This window comes from Varroa destructor, unplaced genomic scaffold, assembly GCF_002443255.2.
Source record: "Varroa destructor unplaced genomic scaffold, Vdes_3.0 BEIS01000004.1, whole genome shotgun sequence".
In the NCBI taxonomy this organism is placed as follows: Eukaryota; Metazoa; Arthropoda; class Arachnida; order Mesostigmata; family Varroidae; genus Varroa; species Varroa destructor.
Window position 1 is genome coordinate 10229890 of NW_019211457.1, and position 20958 is coordinate 10250847.

General features: G+C 42.4%; 2 protein-coding genes across 5 annotated transcripts in view; one reads left to right on the forward strand and one right to left on the reverse strand.

Annotated features, from left to right (window-relative positions):
• Positions 1-20958, reverse strand: part of LOC111250317 (ephrin-B1-like) — a 104885-nt gene that overhangs the window by 43052 nt on the left and 40875 nt on the right. The window lies entirely within an intron of this gene.
• The window catches only part of LOC111250330 (uncharacterized), a 108880-nt gene that overhangs the window by 26807 nt on the left and 61115 nt on the right, over positions 1-20958 (forward strand). For 2 of the 3 annotated variants that reach the window (XM_086986825.1, XM_086986824.1), the window contains one exon: positions 18754-18899. In XM_086986825.1, the coding sequence (XP_086842951.1) occupies positions 18789-18899 (111 nt within the window). In that variant the 5' untranslated portion in view covers positions 18754-18788. Of the gene's footprint in view, positions 1-8546; positions 9435-18753; positions 18900-20958 lie in introns of those variants that run through there. The other variant, XM_086986827.1, reaches the window with a different exon arrangement.

Genomic DNA, 20958 nt, shown 5'->3' on the forward strand with positions numbered 1-20958 from the left:
GCATCAAGGCTCACCGGCATAAATCGCCAGTTCCTAACAGGCTGGCTGGTGGTCAGGCTGGGGTGACTGTAGCAGAGAAAAATGCGCCTTCTGGCCCCATGTCATGCCTTTGGTCCCATGTCATGGGCCCGAAAATACCCGCTTTTTCAAGCTGATAATTCTCTCTTTCCTGCTTTGTTTGCTTTGCCTTACTGATGCTCCTGATATACCTCTGTGGTTCAACATAGTGTCATTGCCGCGTAGTAAGCCAGAGTGCCTTATCGCGTATGGCCATTTGATAACGAAAATGTTCAGTTCCTTGCGCTGTGAAGATACTGTGAAGCCGCTGCGTCAAAAAAAAATTGTCCAACGAACAGAAAAGATCGTCGTTCGTCGAAGTGCAGTCAACCCTCAACTGAATTTTGAAAGCGTCTTACGTAAAGACGAAAATGTCGCTTCTGCAAAATACATCTATGGCAATCCTGTGTTGTAGCGATCTAATTTATTTTCGCTAGAAGAGCGCTGGTTGGTGGCATCAACGGATTTGCAGGCACTGAAGGCGTAATATAGAGCGGTAGATGTAATCCAATTACGCATTGCTATCGATACGTATTTCTACTATGCCTAATCCATTTCGAGCGCTGGGTGGCATTGATTTATAGAAGATTGAAGGTAGAGAATTATCGTTATAGGGCAATTCAATTCGCTATAATATAATTTATTTACTTATAATATATATAATATTATGAGTAAATAAATTGGGTATTTCAATTAACTAGGCTAAAAATGGGGGTTAGACCCAGTGTAATTGTTCGATACAATTTAAGAATACTGTGCTTCATATACCTGCCTACCGATTTAAGAAGCGTTTTTCAGTTTAAATCGTATGAATTTAGGTCAATTCTATTCAACGTTTGAAGCAGGGTACCGCGTAAAATTCTATTCATGGATGCGCTTTTAGTCGTTTGTCATTAAAGAAGCGGTATGCAAAACTGTAACGGATGAACCGCTTTACTTGAGACGAATTTCGGGTAAAAGTCTACTGGGGACGTAATACGCAAATACACAATTTGATTAAAGTAATTAACTTTACCAAGTTTTTAGTAGCCTCCCGTCTCCCCCTCTCCTCCTCCTCCTCCCCCCCCCAAAAAAAGAAATTGCTCTTCTCGACGAGACGTGGTTGTAGTGTCAAGCATAAACTAGAGCCTGCCAAAACCTCTAATGAAGGACTGACTTCATAGGGAAAGGTACGTCTCACCCTTTTTGAAGTCGTGTTTGTTTTCAGCAATCTTCGGACTATAACATCTTCATTCGAGTTTCCCTGGCGGCAAGGGGTCACGGAATTAACTTAACATCACCCTGCACTTTCATCTTTAAAAGTAAATTAACTGCAACAGCATAAACGGGAAGACACTTAAGCTAATTAACTCAAAACTAAACATGGCGTCAACAAAACAAAAAGTTCTCTCAGTTTAACTTAATGCCTACAATGTCTATATAAGCAGGTGCCCGTAGAATATTTCTTCTCGGCATCCAGCAATTGGATTCACCTACTCTGTTTTGTTCATTTTTCTCTGTTCGCTGTTCGCTATAGATAGTATATGACATAATGCACAGGAACCTCTCCTTGCACCCCTAATAACACTATAAGGCAACGAACGGAACAGCACTCGTGCATCGTTATTCTTTCCCTGCCATACGTATCACGGCCGCCTCCTATCACTAATTTGGATAATAGGCTCGGCTATTACACGAATTAGTGGTGACTGGGTAGATTATGAGTACAACGCCATAAAACGGTAAGAAAAATTGTACGATATTATTATTTTATGCGTATTTAATTTTCTTCCGTTCGTTGTGCTACAGATGGCATTTGCTGCCGCTTGTGGGAATCTCGCTAATTTCGAAGGTGACCCTTATGAGGTGCACTCTTTCTGCCCCGGCGATCCGTTCTAGAAGTTGGCTTGGGTTAGTAGATTCTAGTAGCGATTACGGCTCATACGTTGCAAACCCACTCCCCTGAAGTGGTCCGCCTGGGCAGGGAACTTTAATTCCTGAGTATGTTTGTGTGTGGTCCACAAAAAAAGGACAAGGAATCGGTTAGCACGATCGTTGCGCGACTCACGACGACGATGACGCTAACACGTGCGTAGCTGTTGCCAGCATCCACTATGTATCTCGAAACCACCCGTCAGATTTTTCGCTTACTTGAAAAATATTAGAAAGGAGAAACGCTAGGCAGAAAAACGTGAGTAATTTTGCTGATTAAGATAGCATATAGGTTTGTGCTCGTGTTATATATCGATGGAAGAGACTTACGAGTGGTTAGGAGGAGAGACGAACAGCTTGAAAATGTTTGTTAAAATAAAACGTTCGATAGCCAATCGTGCATATAACAATATGTACAAACATTCCTATATTACACATACGCTCTTCTACTTGGCATCATTATTTGCAGCATGAAAAATATAACGCGATATGATTGGCTGAACTGATCGTCTATCCAGAGGTCGACCCGCCGCGACTCCATTGCTTAATACTATACGAACACCAAATATCGTGAGGGGAAGCATGAACGGTTAAGCAGTTTGTCATAAATGGTATAATTTTTTATTTTCCTTTTGTGATTTTCATCGAAAATCCTGGCTCCTATCGAATATCCGACGAGCGTGTTTCGACATAAGGATTTGATAACCATTCTACGATCTCCACTCTGCGTCGTATGGTTGACATTATAGATGCATATATATGTACGCTGGCCAATGGTGTTAGTGATATTCTGTAAAAAATACTTTTTCCATGTCTCCTCTTTTTGTGTAACACGTTTACTGGCACATAACTGTAGCACACATGTACATCTGTAACGAGAATGAGGGTTGTTGTTGTCGAAATTTAACTACACAACTCACAATATCTGTACTATTATAGGCCCGGTATGTGGCGCTGTAATCTGTCCCTCCGAAATGTAGCAAAGATAACAACACACTAAAACGACAGTGTACAATGATGAAGAATGAGGAGATGTGATCGCAAACAAATCTTGTAATTAGACGCCCGGCTACCTCTGCCTCAACGCATGCGTACCCCACTGTTGTAGAGGTGACGCTGCTGTTGGCACGAGACAAAAACGAAAAAAAAAAAAAAATTATACATTTTCTCGTTGTGTCATGTGGCTCTCCTGTGGTGTAGTTTGGCCGTGATGGCGGCGGCAGCAGCAGCGGCGGCGGCGCTAGTGGACGCTTCGAAATTATTATACGTACCCCCTCCCCCTCCCTCATCGGCCCCCATTGCTTCTTTAAAAATGTGTTCTGCCAAGAAAATTTATGTGGACGCTGTTTCGCGCCCAGCGGTTTGTCGCTGTTGTTGTTGTCGGGTCTGCTGCTGTAGTCGTAATGGCGGCCATTGCTATTGCTGCCGTTAGTGTTGTTGTTGTTGTGCTGTACAATAAAATGAAAACCGATTAGCGGCGGATCTGGACAGCGGAAAAGCAACCGCTGTTAGCGGTAATGGCGCTGGTGGGGGAAAATGGCGTCGTCGTCGTCGTCGTCTATCTAGACGATAATATCGCGAAATAAAACGAAAAAAAAAAAAAGAAAAAAATAGATCTAAAAGTATAGATAGAGATATAGATTTATGTGAGTTCACGTACAGTTTGAAGAAACGCGGAACAGTCGGAATTAGGGACCAAAGAGAAAAAGAATGCACAGCGAATAATGTCCTATATAATATTAATAAGACAGAATAATCGACGGTAATCGTATGCGTCGCCGGTACGTATGTGAGGTGTACAACGTCCATGCAAATTACGCTCGAGCTAATGATATAGATTATCTAAGTGGGCTGGTTGAAAAATTTCTGCTCGCTGATGAAAAAAGATCAGTCGGTTAATCATTTACTCATTTTGTATAACGCACAAAATCAGTCAGACGGTCGTTTTGACGTTAGAATATTGCCGGAATATTGATACACGAAATCCTAAATCCCGTTACTATTGAACGGCTACGAAGCCCGGGGCCGTTGATTCGAGTTGCGCGGTAGAATATCATGCGCCCATCCAGCTTCGAGCAGACGGGCTCGATGTCAACAAACAAAGTACGTTTCTGCACGCGAAAAGCTCAAACATTTCTAAGACATTTAGCCTCTTTAAAGCCTGGTACAGAATGACCCAAGAGAAAAGAATTCGTTTCAGTCTCAAATTTCTAAACCTAACAAATTTTTAAAACGTTTGATTGTTCTAGTTTTGATTGTTGACCAAGGCAGAGAAGTCAGATCCATTAATTTAGATTGTCTTCAAGCAATTCACACATGGCATTTGCAATGAATGAAGCTGTACAATTTTGTCCGTGCATAAAATCAGATGCATTCGAGTACGAATGCCGAAACAGTCTACCGAATAGAACAGCAGCCACCAAAACTTAGCATCAGTTAGAAACGAAACATTGTACCTGTAACACAAGGCAAATGAAAAAGGGCTGGAATAAACCGTTGAATTATATTACCGTACCTATATGTATATATATTATATTAACCATTTAAATTATACCTAACTGGGACTATTAAATGCCCTGAACATGGTTATAACAATAAAAAACAACTAATTATTCAATTCAACTTTCAACGGGCCACGTTAATGTTATTATACAACCGAACTGCTCATACCGACTTTTCCGCAGTGACATGAATAAAGTCTGTCGGGAGCCAAGTTGACTATAGGCAAAGAGATATACGCAGGCCGCGGCCTTCGTGCCCGCCCGTCAACCTGCAATGCACACGGGCGCGTCCGCTTGCTTTGCCCCACACCTACAATAGCTTTTCTGTCAATTATAACATCGCTGTTGTATATACCATACGTATGTATGGTGCTGTTATCGGCTGGTTCACTGCCACTCAGGCCAAGCCAGTGTGGCCTGGCGAGATCCATGTGCACTGTGGATAAAATCAAAGGATTTCGATTGTCACTGCCAGCCTGCTTGTATGTACAAGCTAATCGCTACCGTTAAGGGCGAATGGTGTTACTGCTTTGACGACGGCAGCTTCAACCACATGCGTGTGCACTAACTGACCAGATGGGATATCGGAACGCTATAACATTATATATCAACGCCGCTCTACCGCCTATTCGGATAGGGAAAGGAAACTATCTTAATATATTCCAGATGCGGTCATATATATACCGCCATGCATGTAGATTTCACCTGCGCCACGAGATTGAATTTTATTGAAATATACTGCATTTTCACATTTGCACGACCGTTAATTAGAGGCCTTTGCAAAGCTTCGTGGAACACTTCAATGTTAACGTTTCAAGTAGTTGATTATCAAACCAACGTATTCACACCAGAGAACTGAAACTAAATCGGATAGCGTGTCTATGTCATCATCAACTAGTTAACTAAATATTTATAACATTGTAAATCACACAAAATTGTAAATGCTTTGCCCTAGAAGAGCCTCAAGGTTTGATGAAACGATCTGATGTAAACGTTTGTCCCTACGGCCATTTTTTAACATGAAGGTGATCGATATCAGCTAAAGTTGCATTCGTATGGAGTCTAGAAATCTGGTAGTAAACAGAACGAGTCCAATATAATATAGCCATGTTATCGATCCCGCGTTGATCAATACCAAGTCATCAATCGGCATGTTTCTGGGTGATTCACAGGCGCAGACAGAAGCTAGCACCGTATCATGTCCGTAAATCGACAAAAAAGGTAAAATCCTCAAACCACTTAACTAAATCAAAAAAACAGAGATGTCTGGATGCATTTCGTACGATGAAAATTTTCATATGTTTTTGCGCTAAACAAACGGTGCTTGCCATCGAAACTCACGAAAGACACTTAACTACAATGCACTAACATGCTGGTATTTTGTTATATGTGTTGCATATAGTCGTGTGAGAACGTCAAGAGTCAATTTTACAAAACATCAGCATCAATGTGCATGTTTCTGAAATGCAATAAGAGCGTGACGTAGGATCAGTTTCACTACAGACAGGCTATTTTCACGATAGCTCTTCTGCGACAAGATTCTAGAGTACGACGCCATTATTTTTTTGTGAGAAAATTACCGTGGATTGTTTAGTATGCACGTTGCCTATCAGGCATCACGTAACGCTAATGCACTACGGTGAACTTCACACTATGGCGCCAAGAGTAGTTTAAATTCATTTTAAAAATTAAGCTAATAAAAGGATTGATAATGGACCACAGAGCGCCCAAATGAAAATTCGCTTCAGAACCTCGGTTTATCTTGATCTGTTCTATCAACGGCCGTGTTTCCTCTTTTTTCTGCCAGAAAAACTGCTGCTGTCAACTGGTCTATTCAATTCTAATGAACTATCAGTGCACGTACATGGTAAACGCAGGGCCTTGGACGGGGGACGGGTGATGGTATTATAATTGTTTAGAAAATTCCACGTTGTTACCGGACCGTTTTTTGCGTTCTTCGTACACGTGAGCGTAATGGGAAGGCTCAACGGAAGGGAAGTTATTCAGGCACAGCGAAGCAGACGAGGGCAACGGACAATTATTCATTGATGCCAGTCAGTGGAAGTTAACCGGCTGGGGTGGAAGTTAATCGAAGCCGGTCGATGGGGGTGCAGATGATTTTTTGCCGATTATTATGTAGAAATGCATAAGGGTAAATGTTTCATGGTGAAATTTACAGTAATACAGTGCGTTTTCATGGTTGAGACCAGCGTAATAGTTTTGCGTGCGTGCAACATGCCAAAAGGACGTCATACAAGTTAAGTGCAAGGAACGGGCTTTTGAACGGAGCTTACGCGCAATGTATTTGAGGACCCGAAGTTGTTGACTGAGCTCGTAAAATACAACGGAACCAAGTGAAATGGGTCAGCAAAGATGCTAGCATCGGCAAAAGTTCGAGAAGTAAGGGGATTTTGGATATCAATCCTAGAACAACGCCTCCTATGTCGCCTTGGAAAATAACTTTGTTGGGGAGAAAGTTTGTTTTTTACTATTTACTGACAACCGTTGATAAATATCTCGCAGTCGCTCCTTCTCACCATGCCTTTCCCCGCCACCTGATAACTTCTGGCACGTCAAAACTCTTATTCGAACTCAATACGATTGTCGCTATAGGTCAGTATGGCAACTAGTTACTGTTTTATTATGTCTGAATTAGTTTGGAAAATTCTAAGAATACCAACAGAAAACCAGCTGGACGGTTACGATAAGATGGCCGACTTTTACTTCATAAATCACCATCCACTCTTGTGTCGCTATTTACCTGATGAACGACTTAGAACAAAGTCTATCCATGTCCCATTCAATATGCCGGAAGCATTTGTGTAGTTCGTGTTTCGCTCCGACTGCAGTAGTGGCGGCCACGGCAACGACAGCAACGACGTCTAACTAATATTCATTAGCATTTTTCAGTTGAATTAAAAACTAGCGCCTTTTGCGTATTGTATAGTTAAATGTGACGATTCCTTGGTGCCGTTCGGAGAGTCAAAGACCAAAAGACGACGCTATTTTACGCTTCGTCTTGGACCAAAACGACAGCGATGTTCGGACGGTAACATTTCCACCTGTAGTAGAACCACATCATAACTCTAGTAGATAAAATAACAATCTTCTTGCCGATATTGCTGACTTTCGTGTTTTGGCGGAAAATGGAGAGAGAAAGCGAGGGAGAAGGAGAGAAGGGGCTGGGGCGAGAGAGATTTTTCAGTCAGTTACAAAAAAAAAAGTCAGTACAAAAATGTAAGCATAGGTGCTGTGGCAAAATGAAACAGACGAAACGATGGCTTGTTTTTATTTCTTTGACTTAAAATTGAAAATTTGGATCGAATATTCAGCCGTAGTTAACTGTCGGCAGATGAAACACGCCAATTACGACTACAACAAAGTTTACATAGCCTCGTACCTGTAGAAAATAGTCACTGCTTTGAAAGCTGGCTATTTAATTTTTCAATGCGCTTGGTTATTTTTTAGTTACCGAAATGTATAAGGATGATTACATTCTCATGGTATTATCTGGCAGTGTGTTATTACAAAGCGAGATCGAGAAAAGGTGGGTAAGAAGAACCACAATCTTTAAATGCACGTGTCCATTAAAGGGATTCTGTGACGCGATTGGTTTTGCAGTACGATGGTGCTGTGCGGGCAAAGGGAGGAGACTTCAGACACACCTTGACAAGAATTCAGTACCCTCTGTATATCTGATAGCGATCTGATTTTGCCGAAGAATAATCGGACTGATTGATACAACGTAGCAGTGAGACACGCCTCCCTTTAGGCAGGCAATTCCTGTTTCAGAAAGGTCGTTGTTTTGCGTGTGTACGTTCATCTCACAGAACTCGCATGAGCAACAAGACTAGCTGAGTGAACGTACACTAAGGCTGAAAGCTGGAAAAATGATTCCAAATAATTCCACCGAAACTCATCGAAGCATCTAAACAAATCGCTTTCTCTCATCATCCACTGAATCAAAGGACTGTGAATATCGAGAACAACGTCCGCGCACACAAATCATCATTTCAACAGGTTGATACATTAGTTAAACGCTCTGCTGTTATGGATTATACTATATAGGAACGAAAGTGTAACACACACACACACACACTTGACAGCAAATGCTACGCTCCTGGCGACCTTAAGACACTCAATTGTAGAGAAAAATAACCGGCAATACGAAACCGTACGAAAGCCCGATTCCTGATAGAAGAAGTGACAAGAAAAAATGCGTATTCAATCATATGAACCCCCACTCACAGTGAATCTTTAGACGGTAGATTTGTATTGGGGCTGATCATACAATGAGTAGTGTATACTGTATCATGAAAATGCAATACGCCCGTAGAAAACCGCCCCGCCGGCATCGTCTGCACCCGAACCAGGGTCGTCTGCTCCCTTCGTTTGTCGTCGTAATCTTCGTACCGTGGAACAAACGAACCCAAGCTGACGGTTCATAGCCGTCAATCAAAGTAACACCGAACAACAACACCAGCAGGAGCGGAACTCGGACGAACGATGGTACCGCCATAGAAAACGACGCCCTCCCTGCGAGCTTGTACTACTACTACTACTACTACTAATATTATTAAAATAATAAGATAAGAATTTCATATTTTGTGCGATAACACGTCGGCTGTTACTTTGATAAAGCGTTTGCCCAACCTTCCTGCGCCCTCTCCTCTGACGCTTGCCTTCCCTTCTTTGTTTCGGTGCTCGCCTTCGTTGTGGTATTGTATCCAATACACATTAGACAACGTACGGCGAGCAATTCGAAATTTTCCGTCTCGGTTTCTCCATCCTACGACGGCCCGAGTTACGGTGGATGTGTTACAAAAAAAAAAAAAAGCAACAGCAATAGCTGGCAGTTAATCATAACATTGAACCCTACATGTCAGCCAGCGACGGGCGGCCTGGGCAAGCTCAGCACCTGGGTTCGGAATGACTGGATACGCCGGACCGAGCTGAACACGAGAGGTAAGACCCAGTCCACAGAATTGTGAACATGAAAAATAGAAATAGTAATTTTGTCATCGTTATACTATACATCGACCGTTATCGTTCCTGCCGCCGCTTCTGCGGCTGTTACTACCTGTGATATAGAAAGCACGACCCCAGATAAGCTAGCTATATGAGATGCGGTAATAATTACGGCAACAAAATAGGAAAAGGTCAAAAAGGTATTGAGTTAACTACCTAACACGAAAATTAAATATTGGATATGCAAGGTTTCGTATCGTATATAAAAATCAATTGAGTTTTGATGCAAATCACTTTCATCAGGTTTAGAAGTATAGCTTGTCTGTGCAAAATTCGTCCATGGCTACCAATCAAGGCCAACCTTTGTATAGAGAATGGCGCATCTTATCAAAGTAATATTTTTTGCTTGCCGAACAATATCAGGCGACATAAACTGGATCGTCCTTCTTTCTGATTCTGTTTTTTCATTCGTGTGAAATTTTTTTTTTTTTTCTCTACCCCTTGTGGAACTTGGTGTTCTTTTATTGTACAGTTATTATCAGCCTACGGTTGTCTAACAATATTGAGTGTCACCTAATGGTTACGCGGTTTACGATTTATTTATTTACTAGTTTAGAACTGAGTGCAATAACGATTATGGCATAATTGGCGGCCAAAAATTGAAGTTGTACGATAGATCGTATCAGCTATGTATCAGAGTACTTTACACAAAAGACTAATAGATATATATATATATATATATCTATTAGATATATATATATATATATATGGGTCCAACTAGTTGACCCAATTTATTTTTTAACGGCATCGTTTCCATTCGCTAAAACCGTCTCTGCTAAAAAAAAAAGATCAGATGTACCTATTCGTGATCGATCTGCGTTCACTGTGCACTTATGCACATAATTGGAAAATTTTACAGCGTCTATATATACACACACACACACGCGTAGTAACACTGCTAAACAGGTGGTTTGATTAAATATTGATTTCTCATCGGGCCACGCGACGAGCGAAGCGATACCAACTAACTGGCTGTACCTACCCAAAGTACTCGAGTAAGTACTTTATAAGAAATCACCACCAAACGTATTGAGCTTTCAGAATCATCGGCCAATAATGGACGGTCTGGCCACACCAGCTAGTATCAAGCTTGTTATTACTTGATCACCTTGATCTAAATCACTAACATCGAAGTTGTTTGTTCGTGACTTTGGGATCGTTATTATGAAATTTTCCGCTAGTCGCGCGCTCTTTGCATCGAAGTCAATAATCAAGATACAGAGGAAGATCTTTTTGTTATCTTACTAGCCCGAACTTTCCTAGGTAGACAGACATTTTGCTCTGCACCCTGCGGCTAACCTTGCGACTTTATACTGCCAACACGCGATAGTCACCACCAGCGTCGTAATGCACGAACCCAACAATATAACACTGATTCCTCCCATAGTCTCCCCTCATCCTCGCTTCTCTAGCCGAAGTCCTCTAACCATGATCGCGAATCGTCGGCTACCGTTTTTCAGCTCCGTGTACCATCTTTACGAAACGACGGTTGCAAGCGGAGTCTAGCATCAAAGCGCTACATATTTGCGGAGATTCGATCAAAAAGGTCAATGAAATATGGGCGACTGGGGTAGGTTTCGCATACTAAGGGTATTATCAGAACTACAGATTACGCTGAGTAAGTGACTGATATGAAAATATGGCTTGTCTAATACATTTTTTTACTCGACGTTTTGCCACTAGCGATTGATTTTGTCTGCGCTTCTTCTACTAATCTCTTTAAAGTCAATAAACAACACATTGTTGTCAGATCTTAGATTGTTAAATACGGCTCAAGACGCTTGTAGGTAGATGACCGCATGGCTCGCTTTCGAGTTGTTTCCATTATACAATAGGAATCGACGCGTGTCAAAAATAGAGCTTCACACGATGCAAATAAAAATGGATCTATTTAGTTACGTCGTTTGGAACTGCACTTCATCATTCGTCGTTCGAGGAAGATCTGAAGTATTATATTTTCGAACGAACATGAAAGCTGTTAACTTCTTTCACGCTAGTTATTGTGTGAGTATTTTTTTTTTTTTTTTTTTTAACTTGTATGCTAAAATACTGTTCCGGTGGAATCAAACAAGGCCAATTCTCAGGTAGGAAAACAAAGCATTTTAATAACTCAGCAAACAGAACAACGACCAAAGTCTTCACCGGTACTTCGAGCACAAGTACTTCACCAAGGGTCCGCATCTAATCGACGCTTTAACTTTTCTCTTTATCATACAGACAATTGACCCTCAACCTATTGCGATCAACGATATGAACAGCGATAACCGCAATAAAGAAAAAATAAATAACATAATTTCATAAGCGGACTGCATTCGGCTCTGGTTTTTAAAGTCTGATCTGATGAACGTCGTTAAGCGTAACATGGTCATGATATACGTTCATATCGTATCATAGATCGTTCCCCATTATTTTCGTCACGTAATCTCTGTGTTACATCATTTACTTGATAACTATTTTTATTCTATAAATTTCCCCTATTTTTTATCCTCGCTTATAGAGCATTATCGAAGTAGCGGTACCGATTTCGATCGACCCATTTCAGTAGCGCCTGTAAATCATCAGCTCTATAACGGCGTGGTATGCCATGCCCGGCCATTGATACCTCTCGCTTTTTCCACGCCAGATCGGCTAACATCGCTAGGGCAACAGCACCGGCGAATTGTTCGGACGACGTTGACAAGAATGATGACAACTGAAAGTTGACATTTGCACTTCATAGGACAAGGTAGTGAAGACGAAGCAGAGCTAGATAGACCCCATCGGCGCGTTTCCCCTTTGACGTCTTTCATCAAATCTTCGTCCAACGCGTCCGCTGTTGTCGAGTCACTGCGCATGCTTGTCGGGTCTCTCTCTCTTCACTTATATCTGTGCAACAGTGTGCATTAACTGTACAAGCTGCTACCGCCTGACTTTAGCTATTTCCTTGGTTTACCGTACGCTGCTGTTCAGTTGTCGGTATTGTTGAACGATTTGAAATCCGTTAAGTCGTCATTCAGCAACGCACAGCCGGAAGGTCGACCATTCGTTGACTGATAAAAGCGCGGCGAAAGAAGAACGAGTCGTCGGCTTTGCCCTGCTATACCTTCCCTCGCACGTCACACACCCTTTTCGTTCCGCTGCTCACTGATCACTTCATTCTTTGTCTTGCTCATTACAATCGAGCACGAGCGGCAGCTGGGAAAAGAGGTCTATTCTTTTTCCATCCTGTTAGCCTTTTCGCACGACGTCCGCTACTATACTATTATCATTATAGTTTCGTCCTCACTTAAAAAGGTGAGGACGGCTTGAGTGTTACCGGTAGGTAAGTTAACTAATTGTTCTTGGAGCGGCAGCGCGGGCTGTCCTTTATCTTAGATGGCCTGAACAGGATTTTTGTTTTCCCGTGTTGAAGACGTGACTCACTCAGTGTAGTTCCCGGCCAGCTACTGACACTCAAATATCCGCTGTCGTTATAGCGCTATAATGCTACGATGCCCAAACCGGTTGACAATTACGCCTACAGAAGCTGCGCCGGCAATGGTAGCGACGATTGTTTTGATTGCGGTAACGACGGTCACGGCGTGGATAGCAGCGCCAGCTGCCACCGTGGAAGCATCGATCAACATATTCTAGTAATGGCTCGTTCTCTCTCGCCCGTGAATCGTCTGGCGCAATGGCGATGCGGCATAAAGGCAGCCATAGAAGCGTTCGTTTACGTGCGTCTATTTGAGTGAAATCGGCCCTGATTTTCGTCTTGGTGCGGTAGCTGGTACCACTGCGGTCACAGCTGCCAGTGCGTGTTCGCCCCTCGGCAGCTACCGCTGACGAGGCTGTGCGATTGCTTGGGTAAGGAGCTGCTGCTGCTGCTGCTGCAGTGGCGGTAAAGCTTCGTATGTTCCTGCTGGTGCCGCCTCAGCAGTAGAAGGGATCCAAAGGGAGTCGGTCACGCACAAAAAATAGCGCCAGCTAGTAGAAGCAGTATAAACGACGATGACGACAACGGACAAAGTCAATCGTTTAGAAAAGAGAGTGGCCTGCTACGGCAATCACAGGCACCAGGCGACGGCAACCCCCCGTCAGCTGTTCAGTGACCACAACCCAACCCAACCCACCCCAACCCAGTCCTACGAGTTGCTCCTAGATACGCTAGATTTCTAGTTCTAAGTATAGCTGCCCCAGTGACAAATGTTCGAGCCGAGAAAAGGGGCGAATAGTTGGGGATCGGAAGAGAAGCGATAGCCCAGGCGAGCTATCGAAGGAATGACGTCATCAATTCACGCAGTGTCGTGCAAACTGGCATCTTGCACGCTATTTGTATCGATAGATTGGGACCAAGCCTATCGCTCCTTCGTTCGCTTCGATCGATCGATCGATCGATAGATGCGCGCAGAAAAGTTCACATTAAAAGGCGGAATAATAAAGTGGAACTACGTGTTTGAATGAGAAAGCTCTTGAAACTGATCGAATCGTACCTGCTCTATATCTATTGAGCGATGCCAGTTCACTTGTAAACTTAACTATCGATTAAGCTTTGTTCAGTTGTGTAAGAGGCCAAAGTATACCAGTGTCCTGTTTTTTGCTTTTCTTTGTTTAATTATTAATTACTATTAAATTAACCTGTTACTGAATTGATGAACAAACAATCTCAGGACACACGCAAAATGATTTGGAAATATATATAGATAACAAAAGAAAAAAACAGCTCCACTTCGATGATAACCAGCAAACGGATCAAACCAAATGTGAAGGACGATGATAATCACTCTCTCTGTCTGATCAGGAAATTGTATACCCGCATTAAGTGGGTCAGTAATGAAAAAAAAGCTTCCGAGCATCTTGGCGACTATGCAAGCTACTGATGGACTATGATGTTTCTCTATGTTTTCCAGATCGGTAAATTTCTTCGAGCTATGTATATTGCCTTTTTTTGAATTGTAGCAGAATGTCAGTCAATGACGACACGTTCATTTGGCCGATGGAAGTGCGCCTGCATAAGGGACACATGAAAGGACCGTTACATAAGGCAGTATATCACTAACAGGCCTAGCGGGGGATTCGACGGAAATTTATAATATTTCAAGTCGTGATTGGCGATGAAAGTGTCAAACCAACGGTCACCATGCAAAATAAAGCTATCTAGCGCCATTTATGCTGTCGACCTCAACACTGACGCTTGACCATTATAGTGCGACTAGGATGCTACTAACCTAAATAATAAGGCAAACGTAATAGGATGGCAATGAAAAAAAACAGGCATATGCAGCTTACTATTGATACTAATTAAAGATGACATTGATTAGGCGTCTCCTCCAATCTATCTCGCTAACGATATGACCAAATGGTACGTCGTTTTTCATTGCACGATAATTCCCCCCCATTGTCAGAGTGCTAATCGAGCACGTGCATGATAGGTGGATATTTCGCCACGGTATGTTTGGTTTTGTTTTGAACATTTTGTCACGTCTTTATGCCAAATCCAAGAACTTATATTCCTGTATATCATTATGTTCTAATTAACAAATTGAATAAGTTCCACTGCGAGAACTTTTTAGCCTGAAACGTGTTTTAACCATAGTAAAACATTGCAAAATATCTATCGTTCATTAACTGTGCAATGTGTTACCGTGACGCTACGTCGTTCTCATTTTTTTTTTTTTGTCAACGGCACATCTTCACCACGAGCGTAACCCCTTTTAAAACGAATGAATGAACGAACGAACGAACGCACGCACGCACGACTGAACTTGCATCTAGCGCAACAGGTTTCATAGACACATATATGTTAGCTGAGTCTCGTGAAAAAAAAGTTGAAGAACAAATGGTCTTCGTTGGGTATGACAGATTTAACAAAGAAACTGAGATGGTGACAAATTCGCTTTTCTTCATTCTACGGTCGTCAGCGTTTCGTTGTTTCCTCGATGTTTCGAAGTCTGCTGTTTGCAGGCGTCTGCAATGTGCCGAGGTCTTCCACCTGTAATGGACTGGATGTTGCCCGGAGTTACATCGTTACTTGTGTCTAGAGCAAAACTACTATGGCTGTGGCAACGTACGAACGCTTTCGCTTGCTTACGCGTCAGGGACCGTTCCGTTGACGGCCACCTCGACTAGGACATTAACAGCCGGCCTGAAACAGTAGCAATTCATCGGTGTTGCTACAATAATCCAACCGACATCAGACGAACGTTTTCGCTTGGGTCTAATGAACACTTCGATTATTACGCCGCGGTTTTATTCTGCCGTATATCTTACAGTTATACGTGTATATATATATATCTCTGGCGTATCTCTTTTTCGTCTCGGTTAGCATGGTTTTCACCATTCGCTGGATGATCAAAATCGCAATGGATAGCAGATAAGAGTGTCGAATTAGTTCGGCCAAAACCAGGATATCCAGGTGCGGGCAATGATATTGCTTTTCTAGCTCGCGTCGTTCGGCAACAGGTATCATAGATTTATTTAATTAAATAGACCGCCACTCCCAATGCGAGCACCAACATTAGATAATCACGCCATTATTATATCTTGTCGCCTCACGACAAACGCGTAATTTTCTATTCGTACAATAACAAATATTTGCCCACACAAAATACCTGTACATAAACGTATATACGTTTGTGCAAAGGGCGAAAATTAATAGGTTCTGCATCTTCGAAGGGATACTTTTTTTGCCATTCTTGCATCTGAATTACGGCACGAACAGACACAAAGAAAAAAAAATCATCTCAGGCAGTCGTTGACGTAGTGCTCACATGTCTGAACAATATAATAAACCAAATCATTCAATGTTGACTGACATAATCGGTTTTTTTTTTTTTTTTTTTTAATTTTTCATATATATTTTTTATTTCACGATCTGCGATTTATTGCTCATATCGTATTATCGAGTTGAGAACTAGTCGTGGGAAAGCCTGGCCGCCTTCCACCGCTCTTTGCGGTATTGTCCTTTTCGCTCCGGTTGACTCTGAATGCTGCTAACTGCTAGCTTCCGTAAGGGACGGATAACTCAACGCTCGGACGTAGCGCGATGATGAGATCGATTGAAACCGCAGAACTGATCTCTAAATAACCCGTTTCGTACTAATGAGAATTGTGAGACCACAAATACAATGAAGTCGTCAATATAGTAAATTTATCTTTGTCCTTTCAATATTTGTTCAGACAAATACGACATCGACTAATTAAACCGAGGAGGATATGTTTATATTTCAATGTTCGTTCACTTCGTTTGGTTAGTACTTTACCTTCTTAATAAAATAACATGCGTCCGTAGCAAACAAACGGGTGCGCGATTCCACTGCGCATTACAAAAAAGAAAAGCTTATTACAAAAGAAAACAAACTTGCTACCTTACACTATGAATCGAGCTTCTTGTGTAATGCATCTCGTACCAGGTAGGCACGCCGAGTACTACAGGGTTCCAGAAGTTCATAAAGACTTACCTGAAAAATCAAAACAGAAACCTATTAGCCGATAAATGCAGAGACGATCTAAATACCGAACCGAACAGCGGTCGCGGATAAATAGGTCGAGTTGTTTGACGTTAGACTTCTATAGTTAGAACACGTTCAGACCTCATAGGAACTAGTTGTACCTTGGTGCCGATAATGTTGGCCTAATGAGACCTAATCGCAGGATACTGCCACCCAACTGCCGCTAGCAACGAGCTAGGTTGGTGGCTTATTGGCGACTCCCTTTGCTCATTGCTTAACTTGTCCGTAAAGGGAAAGTGCAAGGAAACTGTATGCATATATCAAAGCCGTCTGCGAACGCTGTTCTGCTAGTTGGTGTATCTTCCTTTTTATAGAGCCGCACGTGGCTTTAATATAAGCGATCTAATCTGGTCAGGCATCTACCATGAGACAAACTAATTGAACATATTATTCTTTGATTTTGGGGACCCCTAAGCGAGGCTCGACCACCACTCCACCTGGTCCTCATCTCTACGCTGAGGGCTCGGGTCACCACGAAGCAGTCAAATTGTGCGAACCAACGACATGCTAGGAACAATGTTACGTGCAACAATGTCGGGTTGGGACACCAATAATCAGCTCGCTCTCGTACCCCCCCATTTTCCCCTTTATGCTCCAGTTCGTTCACCCAGGAAGCCATTGGTCAGTGAAGTCGGGCGTCAAGCGTCATGAGTGGGGCACCTCCTCAAGAATCCCATCAACTCAGCTTGCTGCTGCTGCTGCTGCTGCTGTTGCTGCTGTTGTTGTTGTTGTTGCCTCTTGATGAGACTTTGATGATGGTCACTGAACGCAGCAGACCCAGTTTGATCTTTGTCGTTCTGCTTTTTGGGTTCAAGGTTTACACTGACTTTCTCGACAGTTCTTCGCTTCCGTCTGCATAGTATCACTAACTTCGTTCGTTAGCCCCTGCAAGCTGTCCGCGAAAGAACGACTTCTTTAAGCTCGAGCGGATCTGCGTCTGATGCCCCTGTCGTTTATCTTTGTTGATACCACCGACAAACGATGCAAGAGACACTCACTAGCAGATGTGGATAGTGCAGAGTGGTACTGACATTTTTCTATCCACGCATTGATAAGTATTCCTTTTTCTGATTTCGTCTTAGGGCTTCAGTTAGGATTCGTACGCAGTTCCGATCGTTCCGATTGTTGGCACCGCCTGCGCGTGACGTCCAACAACATCATGTTCTCATACCGCCCAAAAAGTAGATCTAGTGCTTCACTATGTAGTAAGTTCGCTTTATAATTAGTACATTCAAGTAAACGAACGGTCTCAGGTAGGAGACCACTTTACATTCGGAGCTCAACCTTATCCATCCTGAGCCTCCGCCACCGTTGTGTGGCTTTAGCAGTAACTATGTTTTACCTACATTAGCCTTGTGCTTCGGCTCACAACAGTTGTTCCGCTAGTATGTTTTCTTCAACTTCGCCTACGAGCTGAAGTGCGAGAGCGAGGACCTTGAAATGCGCTCATTGTGATCTAGCTATTAGATTTAACCCGTATCCGCTTGCTTTACCCGCCTCGGTTACGCTGCATGTTGGTTTAATTCTATTGATTATTGCTTTTTTATTCTGTCTTGGGCTTTTTTTGAGCAGCGGAAAAAAAACTGTTGGAGAGCGCCACGAAGCGGAATCGTATTTTTCGGCTCCCTGCCACTCGGTAACAGCGAATCCATCGTTGTGACAGCTGTTAGCACGACTTCAATATGAACTTGTTTACATCGAAAAGACAACGGCAGCACCAACAATAATAATGATAACGCTAATGCCATTCGTAATGGTGACGAGGTGTCTGTATATTCCATTTACAGATTGACGGGCATACGTAAACTTATGAAGAACGAAGATGAGCACGAAACAACGCGTCATCTTCAAAGCAAGATCCGTTCGATTCCCTGCACCGATACATGAAAATGTTGCGTGTTGGAAAGAACTTGAAGCAAATGAACGGTGCCAGGTAAGTTGGCAACGTAAAACGATTCCGAGCCATTAACTTCTAGGATTCAGGTAGGCAATTTTTACGGACAATCTACAAATCGAATGGACACATATTCATATCTATTAAAAGTAGCTGGCGTCTCGATAAAATCGCTCCTTTCATAGTCACAACGAGAATAATTATATACATTTTTTCGGTGTTAGGCGGCGTCGACGATTGATAAACGACTCATTTAGGTCATACGTAGACCGAAATATTTCTTAATGATGATAATAATAATTGAAAACCATACGTATATAGATATATAGCGTTTCCACGAGAACGCTGAAAAGCTGACTCGAACGCACAGAAGCCAACTGTGTCTGTGCTGGATAATAAGGTCAATTGCTGGTGGATGCAGTTTAATTGATGTCCACTACAGACGGACGGGACGTTTTTTTTTTTTGAAACATTCTTTGAATCTGATCGTTCCCTCGTGCTCGACAATAACGATTGTCATTTTACTAGGTTTACTTTTCCTGTCTTAAAGCTGCATAGATTATTTGCCGTGGAGGATGCGCGAAGGTGAAGAGTTAAATAACAAAACGATGAAACCAATAACCGATATTAGGTAACTGGTAAGTGGAACTTGCTCATCTTCCTCTGAAGACCAACAAGTAGACGAAATTGGCTTCTGACCTCTTATAGTTCTAACCTAAACCATAGCTAAAATAATCAAATGGAGAATTATCATCGATATTTTTATGCTTCGAGCTAACATTTCTTACTTTTCAGTTTCTCTAATTCGTTTTCGCAGCGTTTCTGCACCATCAAATGCTATCCTCCATACTGTATCGTTCTGGTCGTTGTAAATTCGAAAACCTCACTTTGACAGTGTTTCCTCCATTGTTTAGCTCGTAACTCTGTTCGAAGCCCAGTGCCTCCCCGTTAAGTATAAGATTCGTCCGCTCGAGGTTTTCACAACGATAAGCTGAACCAGCTGTCCCCGTCGAGCGATTTAACCCAACGACACAGCCCGGACCGCGTTCGACGAGTCATTTTTCATTGGTGGCGGCTTCCGTAAGCTGACTGCTGTTCATCGTTGTAGCCTGCTAAAGTTTTCATGTTTATCTCACGTCACGTCTCCCTCACATCGCTTTACGCTGAGGTTCCCATGGTGATTAGTGGCGGCTTGTAGACAGAAACGCTACTACAAGTCCTTTATATTATGAGGCCGATGTCTGTGATTTGCTGAGACAGTCGCCGAAGAAACATCGCAACGAGCTATCTCCAGATGAATTATACGCAAACACATTTATCTATCGACAGACAGCGTGAGGCTCTCGTGTGACCCTGACTAAGGTCCTGGCCCGCGATCGGGTCAGCTTTATTGATGGGGTTCCTTTCAATTAGTCCCAGGAAAAAGTCCCTAACCGTCTTGCTTTCCTAGTCTAGGCTGACAACAGTCAAAACTCCAAGTGGTTATTGAAAGAGCAGCTTCTCAGTTCTGGTTATCTTTTCAAGGGGTGAATCTTCGTAACCAAATTACCATTATTATTTTGTTATAATTTTGGTATTTTTATTTTCATAGAATATTGGCAATTATTTGGTAAGATGGTTCATTTAATAATAAATCACAAAGGCAGAGTCAGTATTATTCGCAGGTTGAAACTGCTTGAGATGAGTAACCCATTTACAGAAACCCATTGAAGCCATTCATCAAACGTTCGAGGCATCAGATCAGATCGGCAGTTGTTAGAAGCTTTCCACACATCGATTCGCCCTAGTGTAATGTATTTTATTTTATTAGAACAGCGCCAATATTTTTCGCTCATGAAAAAATGGGCTCTCACGTAAGTTAAACCAAACGTATCTCGGCACTAGAGATAAGAGCAATTAGCGAACGCTTTCAACGTGACGTCGCTGCTGATGGCATTATTATTTAGTATAATTATGGTTATTTTTACTGTAGTGTTGATTTTGCTGCGTGCGCCGCTCTGCCGGACCGGGTCAGTGGGTTCTCAGAGGAGCCAGATTATTTTTCACACAGTAGAATCTGTAAACGGACGACGAAAATATGCGAAAAAGCTCAGGCCAG